Here is a 21,532-nt window from a genome sequence, read left to right on the forward strand (position 1 = left end):
AACCAGGAATCCTTTTCCCTGTATCTCAGGGGAATGTATTGGCATTATACTGGGTCATGTACATAATCTGACCAGCGGAGTGACGGTAAACGTCACTGTGTAGACAAGCCCTTAGCGTGCTCTGGTTGGCAGAGGGTAGCATCTGCTCTGGGCAGTGGGGTTGGCCCCCTCAAGGTGATGTGGAATGTGGGGCCCACTTTGGGCAGTGTCACAGGTCCCTTGGGATGTCAGGGAAGGCAGGGCTAAGTATCAGGGGGCTGCGGGATGTCAGGGAAGGTGGCGCCATCTCTGGGCATCATGCCTGGGCCCCTCAGCATGCCAGAGAAAACTGGACAAGCTCCGGGCTTGGTTTGACCCTGTGACGGGTGAGTTTCGAAGGCCAGGCTAGTGGAGCTAGGAGTGATGAGAACGGATGGGTCCTAGGGCCAGACTTTCTTCATGCTTCTTTTCCAGAGAAGGGGAAAAAAGCCCAGGAGTGAGTCTCCCACCAGTTCTCATTGGCAGGTCTCTAATCTCAAGCGGTGTCGGGATGGCGCTGAGGCAGATTGGATCTGATTAGGGAGAGTAGCCGTTAACGTTCAGCAGTCACGGGCTCTTGCAACAGGCACCGTTGCAAATTTCTCCTGATGCTTTATGGAATTGAGGCCTTGGCTCCATCGATCCGCAGGAAATATCCGCGTCCAATCAGGATTCCTCACTCATCCTTTTCCTGAGGCTGCCAGCTCTTGGCTGCACCTCCCATTTTCTCCCCCAAGCCTGTCTGCATCCCTTCTCCCCGGCCATGCTCCGTTCCACACTCAATCGCTGCCATCCAGACCCTCTTCTCCTGCCCGTGCTCTCTCGGAAAGCCGTGGAGCCCTAAAAGTGAGGGTTTTCTGGATCCCCCATCACCACCCGCAAGCTACGCATACAGAAAGAGCGCTCAGACGTGCTTGTTAAGTGAGAACATCTCTTCTGTCTCTCCTCACCTGGGCTTTCCCTCTTCCATCCATCCTGATCAGTCACTTCACCTCATCCTACACTTGCTTTGCCAGCCTCTCCTGCCTCCTCAGTCCTGCCACGGGAGTGCGCTCACTGCACTGCCCAACCCTCCTCGGTCGGCTGGCAGACTCCTGGCCCTGCCACGCCAGGGGCTGAGGAGAAGGACCGTTAGAGACTTTTTAGTGTGTCTCAGCTGATCATACTTTGTGCCTCGCATCTGAGAGTGGCAAAGCACTTTCCAGACAGGCCCGCCCCGCGAGGCAGGCGAACCATTATGGCCACGTTACAGCTGGGCAAACAAGGCACAGAGATGGGAAGGTACTCGCCCATGCTCAGCCAGCCTGGCAGTGGCAGAGCTGGGAATGGACCCAGGAATCGTGACTCCGTCGCCTGGTCTGGCCACTCAACGCTCGGTCTTCTCCTGCTACCCTTTGTGTTTATGCAGATACGGGGCAAAATATAACCCCCAATCTGTACAATGGCAGTAGGGTCCAGCTGCTCCTTCTCTTTCCCTCCCTCCTCCAAGCACTGCATTGCAGCTGATTACTCACTCTCGATTACACTAGCCCCATCGGAGATCAGCACTCCACTTTGCTTGGGGCTGTACACACAGTAAGGGTACATCTACACTGCAATTAAAAACCCGTAGCTGGCCCATGGGTTAGGGTCAGGCTAAAGGGTTGTTTAATTGAAGTATACATTGCTCTTGGACCCTTTGAGGTGGGAGGGTCCCAGAGCCAGAATGTCTACACTACATTGTGAGCCCGAATCAACTTGCACGGGCCAGCCATGGGTGTCTAACTGCAGTGTAGACGTACCCTAAGAGCCAGCCTCTGCCCCGAAGAGCTTACCTCCTACAAAGATAAGGCAGATGCAGACTGGCAGGAAGGAAATATGGCCCTCCTTTCTCTGACAGGGAAGCTAAGGTACAGAGGGATGCAGTGACTTTCCCAAGTCCCAGAAGCAGTCTGATACAGAACTGGGATTTGAATCTAACTCTCATGAGTTAGAACAGCAGGGGAGAGTTTGGTTTAGGATTGTCTTTGGCCAGCCGAGGGCAGGAGACCAGGAGGGGTGCCTGGGTTGTTCTACTGAGATGTCGAGCCCCACTGGTCCATGCGATGGAGCTGGATATGGATGGGCTGCACAACTGCACAGAGCCCTACACTCCCACCATGGGAACTGAGTAATACGGAGTGACTTCTAAACCCAGGCAAGATGACAGGGCCTTTGAAGTACAGCTGACCCTCATGGAGCCCCATCACTGATCAGCATCATCTGTCTACCTTCAGCACTGTGCCCCCCATGTACCAGCAGCACATGTCCAGCTGAAGCACAGGGAACCACCTTCTCCTTTCCCCTCTGGGCACAGCCCTTGGGATCTCTTCTGTGCCATCGCTCCTGCCCCACCATGCAAGGAGGTCATGGGCCGTTACTTGACAGGGTATCTTGTAGGCTGGCAAAGCTGTGCCTTAACAAGTGCAGTTTCCTATATCAGAGCGACTCAACAATGCAGGCAACCGACTTACCGTCCATCCCCCTCCGTCCGTCGTCATGTCGCAGTAGACCTGGAAGCCTGAGGGATAATGAGTGGGGAAGATGGAGTAAATGCCGTCCTCTTGTTGTCCGCTCGCGTAGATGTCAAAGCAGTCCCGGGGCCGGGAGCCTGGAGCGTGGCACGGGAGGGAAGGGAGAGCAACGCAAGGCTAATTAATTGTTTAAATTAGAGCCTCCCTGTTGGTTTCTGGCTCTCACCCCCGCTGCCTGATCTAATTGGCTGCTCACGGCTCACTCAGCCCCCTCTCATCTCATTCTGTTTCCTCCTAGGCTCCGGGCAAGCAGAGTCCTCGCTGAGGTCTCAGTGACTTCTAGGGGCCATCCGTGGCAGTAATAAAGCACTGAGAGGGAGCCTGCTGGCTTCTCTGCTGGAAAGCCATGGCCAACCCACCACACGCACTCACTCCCAGCACCATGTCACTGAGGCCTCCCTGCCAGGCAGATGTGTGCAATAGAAGGGGCTGCTTGCTCCCACAGCTAGTGAGGGCATGTGTATTGCATTGGAGAGAGGGTGCCCGCAGGGAGTGCAGTGTAGCTAGATGCGGGGCGGGGAGGTATGTGTGTATGCACAGTGTATATGTATAGCGCACACAGTATTTGTGTGTTTATGTTGGCACAGATGCAATTATAATATAAAATTAAAGTTGAAATTTAAATTGAAACATTTCGATAAACCCACCTTGAATTTTTTGGGAAGGGGGAATTTTCCTTTGAGGATTTCAAAGGTTTCAGTGTGATTCGGAACAAAGCCAAAGTTCAAATTCTCGAAATTCTTCGAAATCTCAAAACAGAACTGCCAGCCTTTGCACGGCCCTGTATACCACGCCACCGCTTGGTGAAAAGAACACTAGTAAGACAGCAAAGTTAAGTGCTCCAGCATCAGGAAACCCCAGAATTAAAGCTGCCTGGGTGTCCTTACTGTGACCCCCTTGCGCATACTCAGTTTGATACGGTCTTTAATTACATGAGCACATATTTTTTTCCATAGGACCTTGCTGCCTCATTACGTGCCCAGGACGGATGGCACTCACGTAATGAGAAGCTATTCAATATTTCTTTTTGTTGTTCAGCATATGGCCCAGGCCTTATTTATTGCAAGCTATTCATCCTGCTGTGAAAGCAGAATAAACTTCCTCCTGGGTTTTTCTGGGGTGCTCATCACCATAGTATCCATGTGCTTCACAACATTCGCTGACTTTCACAACATCCCTGTGAGGCAAGCGGGTGGTATTATCACCATTTTATAGACGGGGAGCTGAGGCACAGAGTATGCACTGATTTTGGGTGCCCAATGTCAGACATTGCCTGTGCGATTTCCTAAGGTCTGAATGCCTCATTTTGCAAACTTAATAATGATCTTTTATTTGAGTTATGTTGGGAAATTTCCTAGGTGTGTGGTTGGTTGGTTTGTTTAAAGCAAAGTGAAAAGACAAATTCCATCATGTGGCATCATATTGATACTCACATGGTTCATTAGCAGGGTTAGAACCTTTAGATCTGCCACTTGAGCTAACTGAGTCACTGATAGTAGTAGCAGTAGGTTGTTGTCCTTTGGGTGGACCAGCACTACAGCAGCAATTGCAGGGAAATTGCATTATGGAGCATTCTCAGTGTGAACAGACTCTTTGGAGAATCTAGCTGCTAAAATCTAAGCAGTATCGACTGAGCATATGCAAACTTATTTGTCAAAGGTTTATAACCTGGCCAAATTGTGGCAGCTTTTCATGGGGCAAGCAAAAGGCACATGCCTGACACAAAGATCCAACCCCTGCCAAATTTCACGTATCTGCTGCAAAGCAGGAGGATGCCAGAGCTTTTCAAAGAAAAGGTCAACAGGATTTTGTTAAACATGGGCAGCACAGTGTACGTTTTCTGTAGACTCATTCTCAAAAACATCTGCACTGTTTAAGTTGAAATTTTCCAAAACAATTCAGCCTGAGGCTGACACCTTGTGTGGAAAATTTTGGCCCAAAAGGTTGAAGTTTGGCAAAGTTCTAAGCAACTGAAAATCGGATCTTCTCGGGGAAGTGTCAGACAACCTTAATAACAGGCCATGCCTACGATACAGGTGCATGTCTGATAGGATGTGCAGCCCCACTGGTGCACACATCTCAGTGTCCCCAATAAAGGGAAGTGGACTGGGGCTTTACAGCAAGACAGAAGGGCTCCAGGGGTAGCTAGGAACCAGGAATATTTTTCCACTGCAGGCAGTAGAGAGGAGACACCTAGGTCTCTCTGATGCTTGATTTGCTAAAGGTGATTACACTTCCCTATCAGCAAGGAGACCTGCACCCAGCAGCAAGAGAGTGTGAGTGGAGAGGGGTCGGAGAGCTGCCTTCCATTGCCCTGGGGGAGTGGGAGGCTTGGGTAATTTCTGGACAATGATGTGACCATGTTTGTGGAGCCGGCCCAGAGGCCTGGGGGATTTGAAGTTAGGTCTTTGGTTTTATCGTCTCTGAGGAGGAGCACCTCAGAGGAGCTCCAGATGGTCTTGGGGCCAGGGTGACCATATTTCTGTAAAGGGAAAACAGGACACCGCGTGGGCCTAGCCTGAGGCACCTCCCTCTCCTCCCTCCCATGGGGCTGGCTCAAGCCACTCAACCAAGCCCTGCCTCCTCCTCCCCGGGCAGGGCTGGTGTTGCTGCTTGCCTGTGCCGGGCGAGGCTGGGGCTGGCATTCCTGCTCTCTGAGCCCTGCCTCCCCTGGTAATTTGTCCCGTTTGCTCTTGCTAACTGATCAAGTTGGCAAAAGCAAACAGGACTAATGCCCACTTTTGCCAAAAAAGTCGGGATGGCCGGGACAGGGCTTAAAAAAGGGGTTGTCCTGACCAAAACGGGATGTATGGTCACCCTGTCTTGGGCAGGGGAGTGTGTGTGTGTGTGTGTGTGTGTGTGTGTGTGTGTGTAGTGTCCAGCAATGACAGGCTGACTGGGCCATGGCTCTGTGGTTGGAACATTGATCGTGGGCTCGCTCTCTGCACTGTGTCCCCGAGTGCCTCCACTGCACAGCAGAACAGGGTCATGGAGCCAGAGCAGCCTTCTGGGAAATGCCAGGCTTTGCTGGACCACTACAAAGTGAGGTGAGTCTCTGCACTGCCGTGATCACATTTTGGGTTCCCAACTGGCATAGTCTGTGAGGAAGCCCATAGTAATGTCACTTCTCTTCCCCTCTGCCTAGGGTTATCGGCCTGAAGTGCAGGAAAGGAGACGAGGAGGCTGTCTCACCATTAGAACATCCTCGGGGCCGGGCTCCCCGGGCTGGAGGTCTCTGCAGGTCGGCTTTGAGCCGAGGCCTGGCCATGCCTCGATCCTTCTGCAGCGTGTCCAGGACGTCACTGACAGAGCTCACCAGCCGGGCCATGTTGGTCTGGCTCTCCGAGAGCAGCTAGGAGGGGAGAAGACAAACAATCTGAGTGAGTCACCCTTTCCAACATGGCGGGCAGCAGCATTGAATGCATCCCTCAAAGGCAGATGCTGAGCCTGGCTGGGTCCACCGGGCTGATCCTTTCACGTAGTGCAACGTGCTTCCTCCCAGAGCAATCACTTCACCTACTGTACCCCTGAGATTCTGCTGCCAATAAGGGGCGAGCCTCCTAGGAACAGGGACACAGACCACATCTGGAAGCCATTCTTCCTACTGCCAAGAGGGAGAGTCCTCACCCCAAATGCCAGGCTAAAAGGAGTGGGGCTGCAAACACTGAGTGTAGAATGACATTCACCAAACCTTCCATTTCCATCCTCTGGACTTTGGCGCCTCAGCCCAGATGATATTTCCTATACATAGTGACAGTGGTCTAGTGCTTAGTCAGACTTCTTTGTTCTACATTTAGCTCAGACTCACTGTGTGAGCTAGGGATACGTCACTCAGCGCTCTGTGCCTCAGTTTCCCCATCTGTAAAATGAGGATAATGAACCACTCCCCTGCCTCTCACAAGGGGTTGAGAGGCTTCATTGATCAATATTTGGATAGTGCTTTGAACGTGTAAAGGACTTGTCTGTGCTGCGACTCCTGGATGAAAAGGGCTGCAGAAGGGTCAGTGATGCGCTCGTATTACATCAGTGCAAAATCTGTTTGACGGTGAATTCAGCTGGCACAGAATCCAGACTTTGCCTTAAAATGCATCTAGCACAGAGCCGGGCCCAGGCTGAGACACGAGATCCAAACCCCAACAAGCTTTGGGAAAGCTCCCATTGAAGCTTATGGCAAAACTTCTGTTGGGAGCAGGATCAGGGCACTAATGTCACTTAAAAATAATACTGAGGCTATCAAATGGAGTTATTCTGTCGTTACCCAGTGGGGCCTGGCCTCTGCCGAATGACAAGGGCAAATCCCAGACAAGCCCACAGCACATCTGAAAGATTAACTCTGACCTGCTGTAGCTCCTGACCCCGTGTCTACCATTTAGGGGATAAAAGCCATCTTTGGAGGGGTGGGGGGAGAGAGAGAGAGAGAGAGGATTCCCGGTCGGTTTAAAAATATCTGTGTCCTGCTGCAGCCAGATTGCAGAATGTTTGGCCTTCCCTGAAATGACCCAAGCATCACAAGACAGTCAGCCTCTGGCTCAGAAGTGTGTGTGTGTGTGTGTGTGTGAGGAGTCGCACTGCCGGGTGACATGGACCACAGGTTGAAAACCACTGTGTTAAACTGAAGGGTGCAATCCTCAGGTAACTACCAGGCTGAAGTGGGCTCTGTCGCTTTGGAGGCAGTCAACTTCATAACTTCCATGAGTGTCCAGCGAGAGGGACTGGACACTGCAGGAAAAATTGTCTGGGAGGGCCTCGGGCCTGTTGATGTTACCCTGCAAGGAGTAACCAGGCTGGTGGAAGCCAGAGTGAAGTCACTATATTGTGAGCAGGCTGCTGGTGCCAGGGCTCTGAGCCAAAGCTGCAAAGCACAGAGGGCCCCCGGGCTACCGGGCAGGCGGTGACACAACGCCTTACTGGCCTGGGTGAACCTCCAAAGTGCCACAGTCACCCAGCAGGCCAGCGGCAGAGCCGAGATTAGAACCCAGCTCTACGGAGTCCCATGCCGCAGGGACGAAAAGTAGCAACTGGCTGCATAACTGCACAAAGGGGAGAGGTGACTGAGAGGAGAGGGGTGGGATGTTTCTGGGAGTCGGGGAGGATGGAAGAGGAAGTGAAGGGCTGCAGTTGGAGAAAAGTTATGGCCAGCTCATCATGTGGCACCACCGTCCGTCTAGGAGGAAGGCGGTAGGGATAGTGGAAGGTGATAAGGATAGTGGCCCCTCCTGATACAATGAGTCTTTGAATCATCCAGTTGCGCTGCTTTCTCCCTCCCTCCCTGGCCCCCCCACAATGCCTCCCTGCCCCAGCCAGCAGCACGCGGCATTAGCCTTACAACAATGGGGTGGATGGCTGCCTTCTCTGCAGTTGGTCTCTAGTGGGTGAGAGTGGTACCAGAGCCCAGCCTCGCATTTCCCACCTGCAATGTGTGCCCCTTGGCAGGAAGATGGTGAACCCGGAGGTTGTAGGACACTGGAGCCCTGTGTGCAGCCCAGGGAGCGGTTCTGACTTCACCACGCCTTCTCCAGTCCAGAACCTCCAGCTAACATTATTTAGGCTGGACAATCCTGCAAACTGAGCTGTTACGCTCCCTCTCCAGAGCCAGTCTCTGGCTCCATGCTGCAGTCTGCCAGTTTGCCGGCCTCAGCAATGCCTGGAGACCTTAGCCCGTGACCGCCCACACTGGCAGGTGCCGCTTACCTGTATCAGCCGCCCCTGCTCATTCTGCAGGGCATTGAGCTCCTGCCCCATAGCATTGTGCCCCTTCTTCAGGCTATCACAGTCTGCTCTCAGCTGAGTGGCGTAGGTCAGGAGCTTGGCCACCTCATCCGCCACAGTGACCAGCAGGGCTCGGTCCTGCCCTTTGGATGACTTCATCTCAGTGGCATGGTCTGTCACAGCCCGCAGCATGGAAGACTGGAAGCCCTCCAGGCGGGTGAAGCTGCCAGCTTGGTCCGGACAGTTGGGGTCAATGAAGATGTTGATGCGGGAACTGTCCACCTTCTCAATGGTGACCAGAGCATTGGCCTCCTCAGGGTTGGTGCTGATGATGGGTGGGGACTCCGTGACAGGGGTGTGATAGTGGTTCATGAAGAGGATGGCACCGGTGACAGTGACGGCCAGGAGGACGGCCACAGACAAGAGGACTGTGCACAGGATGTAGCTGCAGCTCATTCTCTGGGGACACAGAGAGCATTAGTGGAACTCTCTGGCCCAAGTGGCAGATTTAGAAGGGTTTAAGCGTCATGTATAGCAGATCACAGACACCCCTCCCTTCCATTACCCCATCCCACTGTGTCCCCATTCAGATATCTTCCTCAGCCTCGTAAGTTTAATGAAATCCCTAACCAAACCCTTCCCTGCAATCTGCTGGGGAGATGAATGGGATGGTTCACCCTTCCTTCTGGGCCAAATGCTCCTGCCCCTCTTTCCCCCACCAGGAGCAAAGCTTGCATTACTGGACCTTGCACCAAGGAGCTAAGATGGCTGGAGAACTCAGAAATTTGCCCATGTGCCTTCTGCCCCCTGGCAGTTTGTGCAGCCCACAGGTGAAGGACTGCTCCCTCCCAGCCAGCGTCTCTCTCCTCCTGATCTGTCTCTTCCCCTGTGTCAGTTCTCCCCGCGATACCTGTTGGATTCACCCGCAGGACTCTTGATCCTTGCAAACTGCTCAAGGAGGGAGGCAGGGAGGTTTTATCTATCACCAGGCACAAAGATCTGATCCCCATTAGCGCCAGCTCCTTTCTGCCCTGCCGTCAGCTGACTGCCACATCGTGAGTGGATTAGCTCCCCATTTTCCTGCTGGCTGCCTCCCCCTTTCATTACACCTGCAGGACTGAGGCTATGATTTTCCTCTGACCCCAGCTGCAGCTGTCACAAGGAATTGAGGGCTGGGAAAGTGTTGCATATTCAAAGAGACAAAGACACTTTCTCCAGGAACGACATAAAAATTGCTGCATCTGCAAAGATTTCCCAGGCACTGTCCTCTCCTGCATGTCTATCTGGAGTGACACCTTCTTTCAAACACCCTTCATTCAGGGTCCTGCAGCCATTTGCATTAAGGTGACTCAAGCTGCGGGTTGGATGAGTACATGAAAGACTGAGTGGAGGCCTCCCAGTACGTCCAGCCAAAAATAACTCCTTCCTTCTCAGAGACTCGCAACAGAATTCAGGATGGATTTATCCACCCAAAGAAGAGCAAAGCAGCAGACATGAAACACACCAGCACTCGGCTGTGTGGGAAGCCAGCCTGCAGGGACCCCCTTAAAGAGGCAGCCATGTGCTCGTCACAGACTCCAGCTTTCTGTGCATTAAAAAGAAATATGTCAAAGACAATAAGGCAGGCTTTCAGTGAGAAAACAGGTTACCATGTTTACTCTGCATTTGTAACATATTAAGCCAGATCTGCACCTTGGGCAGAGGTCTGTTGCTTCAAGGAGGACAGTTCAGGTTAGCTTGGCAAATCAAGGCATAGCTTGGGCTGTGTGAGATTTGGGTACATTAGGAGAGGGATTTGGGGTCATTTTCCATTGCTTAGAGTTGGAGGAGCTTTGGATCAGACCCTTGAGAATCTGACCCATTATGTCTAGGAGCTAGCTCTTTGGACATAGGGTACCAGAGATAAATGGAGGTCCAGTCTGGAAAATATGGAGTCCAGATTACAAACCCTCCCTCCTCCTCCCCCAGTATTTAATGGTGTTTGAATCTGGAGGTTTAGTTCAACCCATCCTGAAATCACTACCCAAGTCCTCTGAAGATCTCAACAAGATCTGCCAACAGAAAGGAAGGAAGCGAAAGCCTGATATTTCCAATGTAAAAACCACAGAGAAAAAACTGGAGGCCATCTTTACACATCTTAAAAGACGGTGTCTGACTTCGCTGCGTGGTTCACCTTTAGTTGTCCAATTAAATGCAAAGCAGAATTTTAGTTTCTTCCCCTTGGTAGAAGATCGTTTAACCTCTCAGTGCCCCAGGCCAAATGCAAGAGCAACGACAGACACATTGGAATGGACTCAACTATCACCATTCAGTTTGGACTAACAACCACCTCTTGCAAACGGGCAAGTCAGATGCCTTATGAACTAGTGCCTCTCACAAGGCCAGTTTTCAAGCAGCAGTAGGCTGCATGAGCTGTGCTGGTGTGAAACAGGAGACGCGCTGCTTCTTCGCTCTCTCCCCTTTTCTAGCTCCCTGTCGGAGAAGGATCAGAGTGTTGCTTTGACTGACAGACCACATTCTGAGAAGGAAAGAAGCTGTGAGAAGAAAGCCTCTCTTGCTACTCTGGGACTGAGCATTACAGAAAGAAGAAGCTGTTTCACCAAAGGGGAAAACAGACAAGGTTTTGATACAAGTGCCTCGTCTCATCCTTCCCGAGAACATAAAAGCAAAAGGACAAAACAAGTGTTCACTCAAGGCAAATCTCTGGTAGGTTTTGATCTGAAGGGCTAGCAGACAGCATGCATGTCATCCATAGAGGTGACCTGCCTAGGACATATTTAGATCATTGTGACTATAAAGGGATCTTACTGTCATGGAAGACGAGGAAGAGAACACAATTCCATGCCTCCTCCTATCCCCCAGCAAATCCTAATTGCTTTCACATCATCCTCCCCAGCCCTAATTCACTCCATGCTTATACCAAACGATCAACCAAGCTGGCAATGGTGGAGACTGGACCATATACCTGGCCGTTCCTATAAAGTGGAACCCGAGTACCAACCAGCCTAGTTTGCTTTTGGACAAACCCAAGTACTCCTGCATTGGCAAAACCAGATACTCCAGCTTTGCCCAACATTATTCCTATTTCCAGCCTCCTGAAGGGGCACACTGAGACCACACACCAGCTTCTCCCCCTGCCCTGCATGGAGGGGAAGAAGAAATCCTCCTTTACAGCTAGGACGTGCACATCTGGAGACTACAGAAAGGCCAGATCTGAGTTCATGACCGTTTTCAAAGTCCAACAGAATTTGCCTCACATTGGTACTGTTACCTAGCAACGTGATCTTAGATTCAGGGGAAAAAAATCCAAGCTGACGCTAAGAAATCTCTTAAATTGGCAAATTTTTATGTAGGCCTACAAAACCCAATGTGCAGTGCTCCCTGTACTGGCTGGACAGCAACAATGTGCTTAAACTTATGCACCAACACAGATCAGTCTCTGCAACAGCCGGTACAGCTGCCATGAATGTTACCGTGTCACGAGCCCTTTCATTTCATTCCATCCCTCCCGATGCCAGTGGTTACTGCTGCCCCTGTCTTTGTGTCACCATGTTGTTGGCACATCCCGTGGAACTGAGCAGGGGGCAGCTCTACGGATGCAGTCAGGCACCTGGTCTGCCAGGCAATTCCAATGGGTTAAAGACTTCATTTAAATGGTTCCTAGTAAGCAGTACAGCTGCTTCCCATGACAGCTGCCAAGAAAACAGCCTTATTCTAGCACAATACAAATGACTCTGAAGCTGCACACCCTGAAGTATCAACAGCAATACTGAACAGCCATCACTTCTGTTTCTTTGACGCTGCCAAAAGAGGGCTGAAGGAAAAAATAAGACATTAAGTTTGGGATCTAGAAAATATGCTGGCTGCTCCGAATCTCCCCCGACACCCCTGCTTCTGAAAGAGAGCCCTTGAATACAGGATCAGACTCGGATGGCTGCCACCTCCATCTACTCACCTTCTCCTGGTTGTTTCCTGGCTAGCAATGGCTGCTGGGAATCGCCTCGCAATCAGGTGACCTGCAATCTCGCTTCCCTGAGTTTTTAAGCCTCCTTGTCTGCATCCATTTCTCCCAAGTTATCTGTCTTCCTTCAGCAACCCACGGGCCCTTCTCTTCTTCAACCACAGGCCTGTGCCGTGTCTGATTTACACCAAGGCTGACGTCTGCAAAGCTGCCTAAGGGATTTAGAAGCCCAATCTCCATTACTTTTGTAATGGGGAACGGAGTGTCCAAATCGCTTGGGCTGAGGTTTTCAATGTTGCCTAAGTTCTTCATAGCAGGGGGTGAGCCTTAGCTCTGTCCTGTTGATGCCATGTCTATTTATGGCACTACAGGAATATTTCGGCACACTATCGCTCCGTCCCAGAATGTCATTGCCATGTGACCTTGGTTTCTTCCGAGCATTTTGCCCTTTTTTCTCTCTATAAAAGCCAAGGTCTGCTTGTGACTATTTGTTATTAGCAAATACATTCACGGAATTGTTGTGAATGGACTTTGGCCTATGGATTGGGGTTCCTTTAAACATCTGAGCTGTGCAGTTGGTTGCCTAAGTCACACAATGCCGTTTTTGCCCCAGACTGGATGACACACCTCTGTAAACTAACTTCTGCCCAGTCAGTTGCAGAACACATTTAGACTCTTGATGTAACGAAACTCTGGGCCTAAAATTTGCTTTCTATAAACAGAACTTCACTTGCATGACTGTTCTGTGAACCTACCTTACTCTAAAGCAGCTGGAGCTGGCCACTGGCTGAAACAAAATAGCAGATCAGGAGTTGCGCAGATCTAAACTGCTGTGGCAATTGCTTGGGTCAAGCAAAGACAAAAGGAGTAACATTCAACATAAAAGTCACTGTGACACGTGCAAGTAAGTTCTCTCCCCTCCCTCACCCCCACAGCTACAGCTGCCACTCCTGTGCACTGCACAAGCATAGAAACCAGCAAAGAAAGTCAGATAAATGTCAAACTCCAACCATCAACATTTGCCCAGTGGAGGAATTGAACAACTGGTGAAATGAGGCGACAGCAAGTGGAGAGGCTGGCTTCTGAGTTAATGAGCAGGGCTCCCAGGCTACAGCAGGGGCCTGGCCCAGCACACAACCTCTCTAACTGCACGGCACCTGGAGCTGTAGATTGGCTGTCTTATGGTGGGAGCTGGGTCACCAAAGCAGGCGTGTGTGTGATCCTCTGCATTCTCTCACACTCTGCCCCGTAAGTCGCTGCTGGTGAATACATGATAGAGACAAGACAGTGGGATTGTCCCCTTCCGAAGAACCGGCGGCCGCCTGGGAAATAAAGGAGACAGCCCAGGAGCTCAGCTGGCAGAGGCAGCCAGTAGACCTTGGGTGTGATGTGTGAATGCCAGGCAGTGTTCAGCCAGCATGTGAGGGCAGAAGGGGTTTCCTTGCCTTCAGGGTCCCCCCCCACCGCTCCCCAGATCCTGCTGTGTCTGACTCTTATCCTTGGGTCAAAGATGATTCTGAAGAGGAAACCATCTGAAAGGGTCAGATGGCGCCAAAGGGCCTAGATTACCCAAAGAGGGTGGCTCCCAGGAACCGATCCCAGGACCCCTCTACAGGGCCTGTCTCTGCAAAGGGCTGTACTCCAGCAATTCAGTAAAGGCTAGTGCAGTGCCTGTATATACTGCCTATTCCCCCCAGTCCCATTGTCCAAGAGCCCTGCAACAGTTCTGCTCATGCTGAGTGAGAGAGAATTAGGGACTCAGACACGCAGGACATTAGTCAGATCACAGCTTGCCAAGACACACGCCCAGCAGCAGGATGGAAGATGCACTTGGGACCTTTTGCCTGTGGAGCACAGAGAGTCCTCCAGCCCTGCACAACAGCATAGCCCCCTGCTCCCCTCAGCCGGTGTGCCATGTGAGCGAGTGCCGGAAGAGGGCCACAGCGCCACCCGGAATGCATGCTGCCTCACACATGCATGCAGCTGTTCCGTAGCTGCCTGTCAAGGGAAGGAAGAAGCTTGTCCCGAGGGGTGCCCAAAGCAGAGGAACTCACTGGCTGTACTTGGTGGCTGGGAGGCTGCAGCTGCTCTTCTCTGACCTCAGCAGCAGGTGTATCTGCCACCTCTGGGAGCGACAATGGAGAGCGGCTGGTAGAAGAGCTGGAATCAGGCAGGGGACGAGGAAGATGCTCAGAAGTTTCCTTAGAAGTCAGATCCTCTGATGGGGGACCAGCGTCGTTGGCTCTGGGGGATCTCCCTTCTTGACTGTTTAATTTAATTTATCAGTCACCAGGGCGATGGGACACTGCCCAACTTAAGGCGGGCCTCGCCATGCGCGCACACATCAATCACAGCAGCATCATGCAGCATGAAAACCATGCTCCATACACAGCCAAATGCACTGAGCACTGCCCCTCCTCGCCTCCCCTACACTCCCTGATTCCCCTTCCCATCACACCCTCCTGTCTCTCATCCGCACTCCTGTGCCTTGTCCCAGGCAGCCCCCTACTCCTGGGTTCTCCTCCCTGCTCCCGTACACCCCATAGCCTCATACTCCAGCTTCACATGTCCCCTTCGTGCCATGACAGAGCAGTGCTCAGGGTCAGAGCGATCATCCAGTCTTCACCTACAGGGGCCTGGCTATAACAAGCCCCTCTCCCTCACAACTCCACAACCTTATTCTGGGCACCTGGATGTCCTCTCTTCCCATGTCCTAACCAGATCACCTAGAGGGCAAGCAGATCAGCACAGACTGTGGCTTTACTCTCTTGGAGGGAGATTCATTCATTCTGCGGTTAGTTCAGCCCCCAGCCTAGCTAACTGGCACCTCTGACTAGCTAGGCTATGGGTCTGTCCTGCCCAGGCCCACCCCCAAATGCCCCCTGAACCCAGAGCGGCCACACAGCTGACTTTGCACCATGGCAGCACTGTCCCCTGCAAGTATCGGTCCTTCTCTTTCCCCCCGCATCCCCTTAGGTCAGTCTAGCAGCCGGTAACTATGAATAGGACCCTTTGAGTGTATTCAGTGTTTGCCCTTCTGGTGCTATATGCCAATGTTCTTGTGTTCAGCCAAACAAAGTGGCCTGGGATCTGGGCAACATGTACCGCCTGTGATCACCCTGGAGTCACGTCCCCAGGCTCAAACAGTCAGGGCCAACAAGCGTGACCCCATCAACTCCCCTCCAAACAACTCCGCTGGCCCCTGCTCACTTCAAGGGCTACTTCAGTTTTGTTTTTTTGAGACCATCTGTGGATTTGCCCCCAGCTGACCTCACAAATCTTTTCTACTCCCCTCCCCAGCTCCGGCTGGCTTCTTCTGTCCTTTCCCACAACCTTGTCACCAGTGGTATGAGAGCCTTGTCCACAGCAGCCCCTTCCTTCTGCAACCAACCTCTCTGTATGACCTGCTTGCCTACACAGGTTTCAAACGCATGTCTTGCTTGACGTTGGATCGACAACAGAGGTTTGCAGTGGTGCAGCTACATCTATTATCCCCGCCAGGCTGACACCAGCCCCATCTCAAATTTCATCTTGAACTGGATCTTCATTTCAACACCCCTTGGGGCCTGGCCTAGCAGTGATTAATTTAGCCACCCGATCTCTTTACACTGCTCTTCTCTGTAATCCAGTATAAGCCCGAGCCTGCCTGGTGGTGCTTATACACCGTAAAGCTCTTTCGGGAGGTGGGGAGATGCTGCAGATGGTAGGAGACCTGCTCTATAAAACGGTCTGCTTGCGTTTAGATGAATAAGAGCCAGGCTGTGGCTTCCAAAGGAATCTCAGGCAGCTAAAACTCAACATCCCTTGCATCTCAGTGTGAGCTGGACATGCGGCTCCCCCTAGGTTTCTTTGAAAAGCCCTGCTTTAATTCATACTCTACTGATTGTTCTGTTACACAGCGCACAACCTGGGTGGGGAACTGGGCCAGTTCTCTGTATTACTCACATGCGCTGAGCATTCAACCTGCCCTAGGGGAAACTTCATTTATTGCCAGCGGAGAAAGCCCTAGCCCAGACCATAATGCTTCTGGCTACCATGCAAGGAGCGTGCTGGGACATGGGGCACAACTGGAGGGGAGCTGTGGACAGAAGTTCTCCCCCTTGTGGCCCCAGGGCTGGCAGGCTTCTCCCTGTGGCATTCACCCTAGCCAAGGCATGAAAGGAAAGTTGGTGCAGCGAACTCCTGATGGGGATGAGGAGCCCTCAGGCCTGGCAGAGCTGCTGACATGCGGGTGGCATCCGGGGTAATTGGGGCCTGGACGTTTAAATGTAGAAGGTGAAGAAGAACAAAGCAGCTGTCCCTAGGGAACCCGGACCACCACCCCCATCCTCAAACAGCCCATGGTCACATCCGTTCCTATCACTCCCGTCAAATCACATATGGCTGGGTGGCCAATGGCAGACAGGACCAAGGGGAAGCGGTTGTGCCAGGATGGCTGAGGACTCAACTCCCTTGGTACATTTGGGAAGCTCAGGTCCCAGCTGCCAGGGTTTCCTACATGGCTCTGAGTTCCGTGGTTCCTTATTGTGATTCCTCACCACCCAGCCTGCTGGGAGCTGGGTCTCTTACCCCTCCATCTCAGCCTCCCCAGCTTTTCCTCCTTGCTTCTTTCCCTTCCCTCGGAAGGATCAGCTGGAGGTTTGTTTCTTGCTGTATTCTAGCTCTTTGCAGGTACACGCAGCGCATGATGCGGACCCCCCTCAGCAGTACAAGTACAGGCAGACGCACACGTACATGCACATGTTCACGCACAGTCTTGCATGCATGTTCCTGCCCATTCACCCTGGGATATGTGGCAGAACACACATGGAAACTCACGTGTGCACACATATATTCAGGCTGTGTTCCTGACTTGCACATGGATTCCCCTGTGTGTACACACACACTGGCTTGGACATGCACAAGGCTATCACACACTGCTCCAGGGAGGTGCACGCACGCTCCGGCACACACTCCCACATCTCTGCAGGGCACTAAGTGCTGTATGAACCCCCTTCACCACAGTCACCTCCTCCCCCTCAGCTGTGCTGAGCAGCCAGGCAGGGTCCAGTGCCTATTCCAGCAGGGGATGGTGCCGGGAGAGTCTGTACCTTACCAGGGCCAGCTCTGCCCCCAGCATAGATTCGACATGCAAACATCCTCTCTTAGAAAGTGAGTGAAGTGTTTTAAAGGTGCAGCAGTGAGCTAAGGGGAGGAGGCTGGGGCAGCCGGGCGCAGTTACCTGCTGCCTGTCTGACTCCCGGTTACTTTCCTAGAGCACGATGTGACATTCACTGTAAATAAATAATCTAAATAATTCAGGGAGAATTTGCCAACCGCCAGGGACATCGGTTCCTGCCTGTTCGCCAAGGGCTCCAAGGAGCGAACATACAGCCTGCCTGCCATCCAAAACTCAGCCTGGGCAGCCCTGCCGGGGCTGCTTTCTCCAGCAGGCACCCGGGTACCCTCACCCCCTTCGCGGCTGGGGGGTCAGGGTAACCCGGGGTGCTTCGCTATGCAAAGAGGGGGCCCCACAGGGTGTTAGGAAGTTTTGGGGGCGCTGTCTGGCCCCGGAGAGAGGGTGAGGGAACCCAGTGTCCCCTCGGTTCTCTCCCCTGGCTCACCCGTCCGCTCCCGCTCCTTACCTGGGATTTCCCCTGCTGCCCGTCCTCTAGTGGAGACGCTCTCCCCATGTCTTTCCATCGATCGTTCACCATCTTCTGGGCCAGTGAGGGGGGACGGGAGCGAGTCCGGTTCAAAGGGGGGGCGGGGGGAAGAAGCTGCGCCCCGCAGGGAGCGCCCCGGCCCGGGAACAGAGAGAGCCCCGGGAGCCTGCCGGGCCGCTCCGCCGACCCCCTGAGCTCGCTACGCGCAGCGTCGGGCAAAGTTTGCGGCGCGTTCGGGGCTGGATCCGCACCAGCCCAGCGCCCCGCTCCCCCAGCCGGCCCAGCCAGCCGCTCCCGTCGGACTCGGGCTGGCGGCGCGCCGCCCTCCTGCGCCTCCCCTGCTGGAGCCTGGGGGGGGGGACTTCGCCTCCCTCCCTCCCACTGATCTGCCCAGAGCAGCACCTCGCTGGCACAGACGCAGCCCCGCCACCCAGACTAGAGACCCAAGCGGCGGGGGGGGAGGGGGCTGGACCGATCCTCTCACCTCCTTCCCCTCCCTGCCCTAAATCTGCCGGACTAGCCCCACTCTGCCCCTTCTCCGGGTCCTGCGCCCTCCCTCCTCCCTCTGCCTGCTCGCCCCACCGCTTCTACTCCTCTGCCTGCCCTCGCCCCAGCTGCTAGTCCTCTGCCCTGCCCCTTCTGCCTGCTTCCTCCACCCGGCTTCTACCCCTCTGCCCTGACCCCTCTCCCTGTCCCGCCCCCTGGCTTCTACCCCTCTGCCCTGCCCCCTCTGCCTGCCCTCCCCGTCGGCTTCTACCCCTCTGCCCCCCCCGGGTTCTCCCAGGGCAGGCAGCGCCCTCAGTAATCCCGTTGCCCCTGGGCAGGAGCCGCGGCTGCAGCAGGGAGCGCGGAGCGGCCCCGGTCCCTGCCCTTGGCCCGGCCCAGCGCGGGTGCCGCCGGCTGGGAGATGCCTGGGGCCGGCGAGGCAGCCGCAGAGCTCAGGCGGATTAGCAGGGGGCAGGGACCTGTCAATCAAGCCTCCCCCGCCCCCCCCCACCCAAACCTCGCGCCCCAGCCTGTCACCTGCCCTCAGCCCTGGCAGCCCTTGGTGCCCCCCGGCCAGAGGGGGGCGACGAGGTGAGCGGGGAAGCTGCTGCCATTGCAAGGAACAGCCCCAGCGCGGAGCTGGGGCACCCCCTCCCCTGAAGCCCCCCGCCAAGCACAGCCTGCCCCGCAGCTCAGGCCAGCCCTGGTCCATAGGGGAGCTGGAGCAGGCAGTGCCTCCCTCCTAGCTCCCCAGAGGTGGCTGCATGTCAGGCCGGGCAGCGGGTGCCAGGATTCCTGTCCCTCGGGGCTGCCACCCAGCCAGAAGGCGCCAGAGCTGCAGCCCAGGGGCAGAGGCGCCTAGAAGGGGTGAGGCAGGGGGGCTAGGGGGCGCTGCACTGCAGGGAGGAGTGGGATTGACTCAGTAGGGGGCACTGCCACTCCCTAGTATCCCTGCACAGTGCTGGGCGGGGGGGGGCAGGGGGGTGACTCTGCAGGTGCAGCCCCCCATCTGATGGATAGGGTGGAGGCATCAGCAGTGACCAGGGACAGCTGAAGCTTTCACGCTTACTGGGGTCGCTGCATCTGTGCAGTTCACCTGCCTTTTCCTTCCAGCTGTTCTGTTGGAATGGTACAGAGCCCCCCACCCCCACCAAGGGGTGCCTTCCATTCCCCCAGCTCCAGGCTGGCTCCCACTAGCTCCTTGGCTGGTGGCCGGGCATGGTCCTCAGTGGCAGGCCTGTTGAAAGGTGTGACTCCGACGCCCTCTAATGGCTGCAGCAGAGCGTTTACAGGCCCTGCTATCACCTCAGCTGATGGGGATTCTGCTCTAGGTCCAGTACTGGGGCATGGGACAGGCTGTGTCCCAGCCTCTCTGTGAACCACACACAATAGCAGATGAGCCTGAGATGCAAGCGCATGCGGCCATGGGGTTGTGGTGAATGCAAGGTGCTGCCTAAGCAGGGGCCACAAGCAGAGATGGGCCCGTGCTGTAAAATTTCTGTCTGGAGCCAGTCAACTACGGTTCAGAGGTGTTGGGAAGCGACGCCACACTTGCCCAAATGACCGCGGGGCAGCTGCGCTGTCATGCGTAGAGCATGGTGCTCCCTTGAAGCTTGCACGGTGTGCAGGATGGAGAGCCCTAGGGTTAGCATCCAAAGCAGCAGCACCTTCCACTTCTCACCGAGCCAACAGGACAGAGCCAGGTAATCTACTGGGTATGATTTTATTTGCCATTTCCCCTTTGCATGCTTCTCACAGTGCATCACCACACAGAATAACAATAACGTTTTGCCCTCCTAGAGCCCTTCCCCCCAGCCCTTGCATCTCAGTGGGCTTCATATATGTTATTTAAGCCTCCTGATCTCCTGCGAAGTAGATAAATATTATTCTTACAGATGGGGAAGCAGACGGGCAGAGAGTTGCCAGAGTCACAGAACAAGTTGGTGGCCAGGGTGAGATGCAAACCCTGGTGTTCTTGAACCCAGGCCTGTGTTTTAAGCACTAAGCCACATTTCCAAGTGAGTGGGACAGGGATAGGGAAATACAGCTCTCCAGTGCATTGCAGCATATAAACCCACGAGCACTGATTCTGATCTCACTCCAGTTCCACACCAGGATAATGCCACTGGCCTCAGAGATGTAATGCCTTATTTACACTAGCATAAGTGAGCTCACAAGCAGGCCCGTGATTTTCAACCAGAACATAAGAGTGGGGATTGGAGGAGGGTAAAGGGAAATGTGGGGTGTTGAAATATAACAAAGAAATCACTTGGGTTTTATCCACCAAGTGTTTAACTTGAATGTAAGCACAGAAAGCAGATTCCAGGGTGGGTTACAGAGACAAGAAAGCAAGTTGACTAGCTGTTCTACTCTCTCCTCAGCAGTTCTCAATCTGCTTTGCTGCACACTCCATGTTAATCAGTTACACACATGTGCAGACTAGAACATTAGTTGCAACAATGTCATATTTTGCCTGTTTCTAGACAATAGAAACAAGGCTGGCACCTGGAGGTCTAATTAACTCACTTGCAATAAACACATCAATGACAAAGCATCTAGCCATGGGCTTATATGGCCCCAGGGCCGGTGCAAGGAAGTTTTGCGCCCTAGGCGAAACTTCCATCTTGCTCCCCACCCAGCTAACCCCGCCCCCCCATGGCAGCTAACTTAGCCCCCCACCCAGGGAGCCCCCACCTCGACAGCTAACCCCTCTACCCCCCGTCCCTCCATGGCAACTAACCCTGCCTGGGGAGACTTCCTCTCCCCCCTGCAGCTAACCCTGCCTGGGGAGACTTCCCCCACCCCCGGCAGCTAACCCTGGCTGGGGAGACTTCTCCCTTTCCCCCACCAGCTAACCCTGCCTGGGGAGACTCCCCCCCTCCATGGCAGCTAACCCTGCCTGAGTAGCCCGCCCCAGCTCACCTCGGCTCCGCCTCCTCCACTGAGCACGCCCGCGCTGCTCTAATTCTCCTCCCCGCCCAGGCTTGCAGTGCTGATTGGAGGAGCCTTAGAGCTGGGCTGTGTGCTCAGCGGAGGAGGCAGAGTGGAGGTGAGCTGGGGCAGGGAGCGGTTCCCCTGTGGGCCCCCCCCTCGTTATTGCGGGCAGCCCTCCCTGCGTGCCCTCCCAACCAGCTCACCTCCACCTCCTTGCCTGAGGGGCC

The 21,532-nt window shown here is 54.0% G+C and overlaps 1 protein-coding gene across 1 annotated transcript in view; it reads right to left on the reverse strand.

Moving 5' to 3' along the window:
* FIBCD1 (fibrinogen C domain containing 1) overlaps positions 1 to 17,976 on the reverse strand; it is a 34,003-nt gene extending 16,027 nt beyond the window's left edge. The window contains exons 1-4 of the mRNA XM_032797783.2: positions 17,865 to 17,976; positions 8,262 to 8,738; positions 5,763 to 5,922; positions 2,511 to 2,647 (exon numbers count right to left, since the gene is read on the reverse strand). Coding sequence (XP_032653674.1) covers positions 2,511 to 2,647; positions 5,763 to 5,922; positions 8,262 to 8,738; positions 17,865 to 17,936 — 846 coding nt within the window. The 5' untranslated portion in view covers positions 17,937 to 17,976. The remainder of the gene's footprint in view (positions 1 to 2,510; positions 2,648 to 5,762; positions 5,923 to 8,261; positions 8,739 to 17,864) is intronic.
* Positions 17,977 to 21,532: the final 3,556 nt, after the last annotated feature.

Source organism: Chelonoidis abingdonii, chromosome 24 (genome assembly GCF_003597395.2).
Source record: "Chelonoidis abingdonii isolate Lonesome George chromosome 24, CheloAbing_2.0, whole genome shotgun sequence".
NCBI lineage: Eukaryota > Metazoa > Chordata > Testudines > Testudinidae > Chelonoidis > Chelonoidis abingdonii.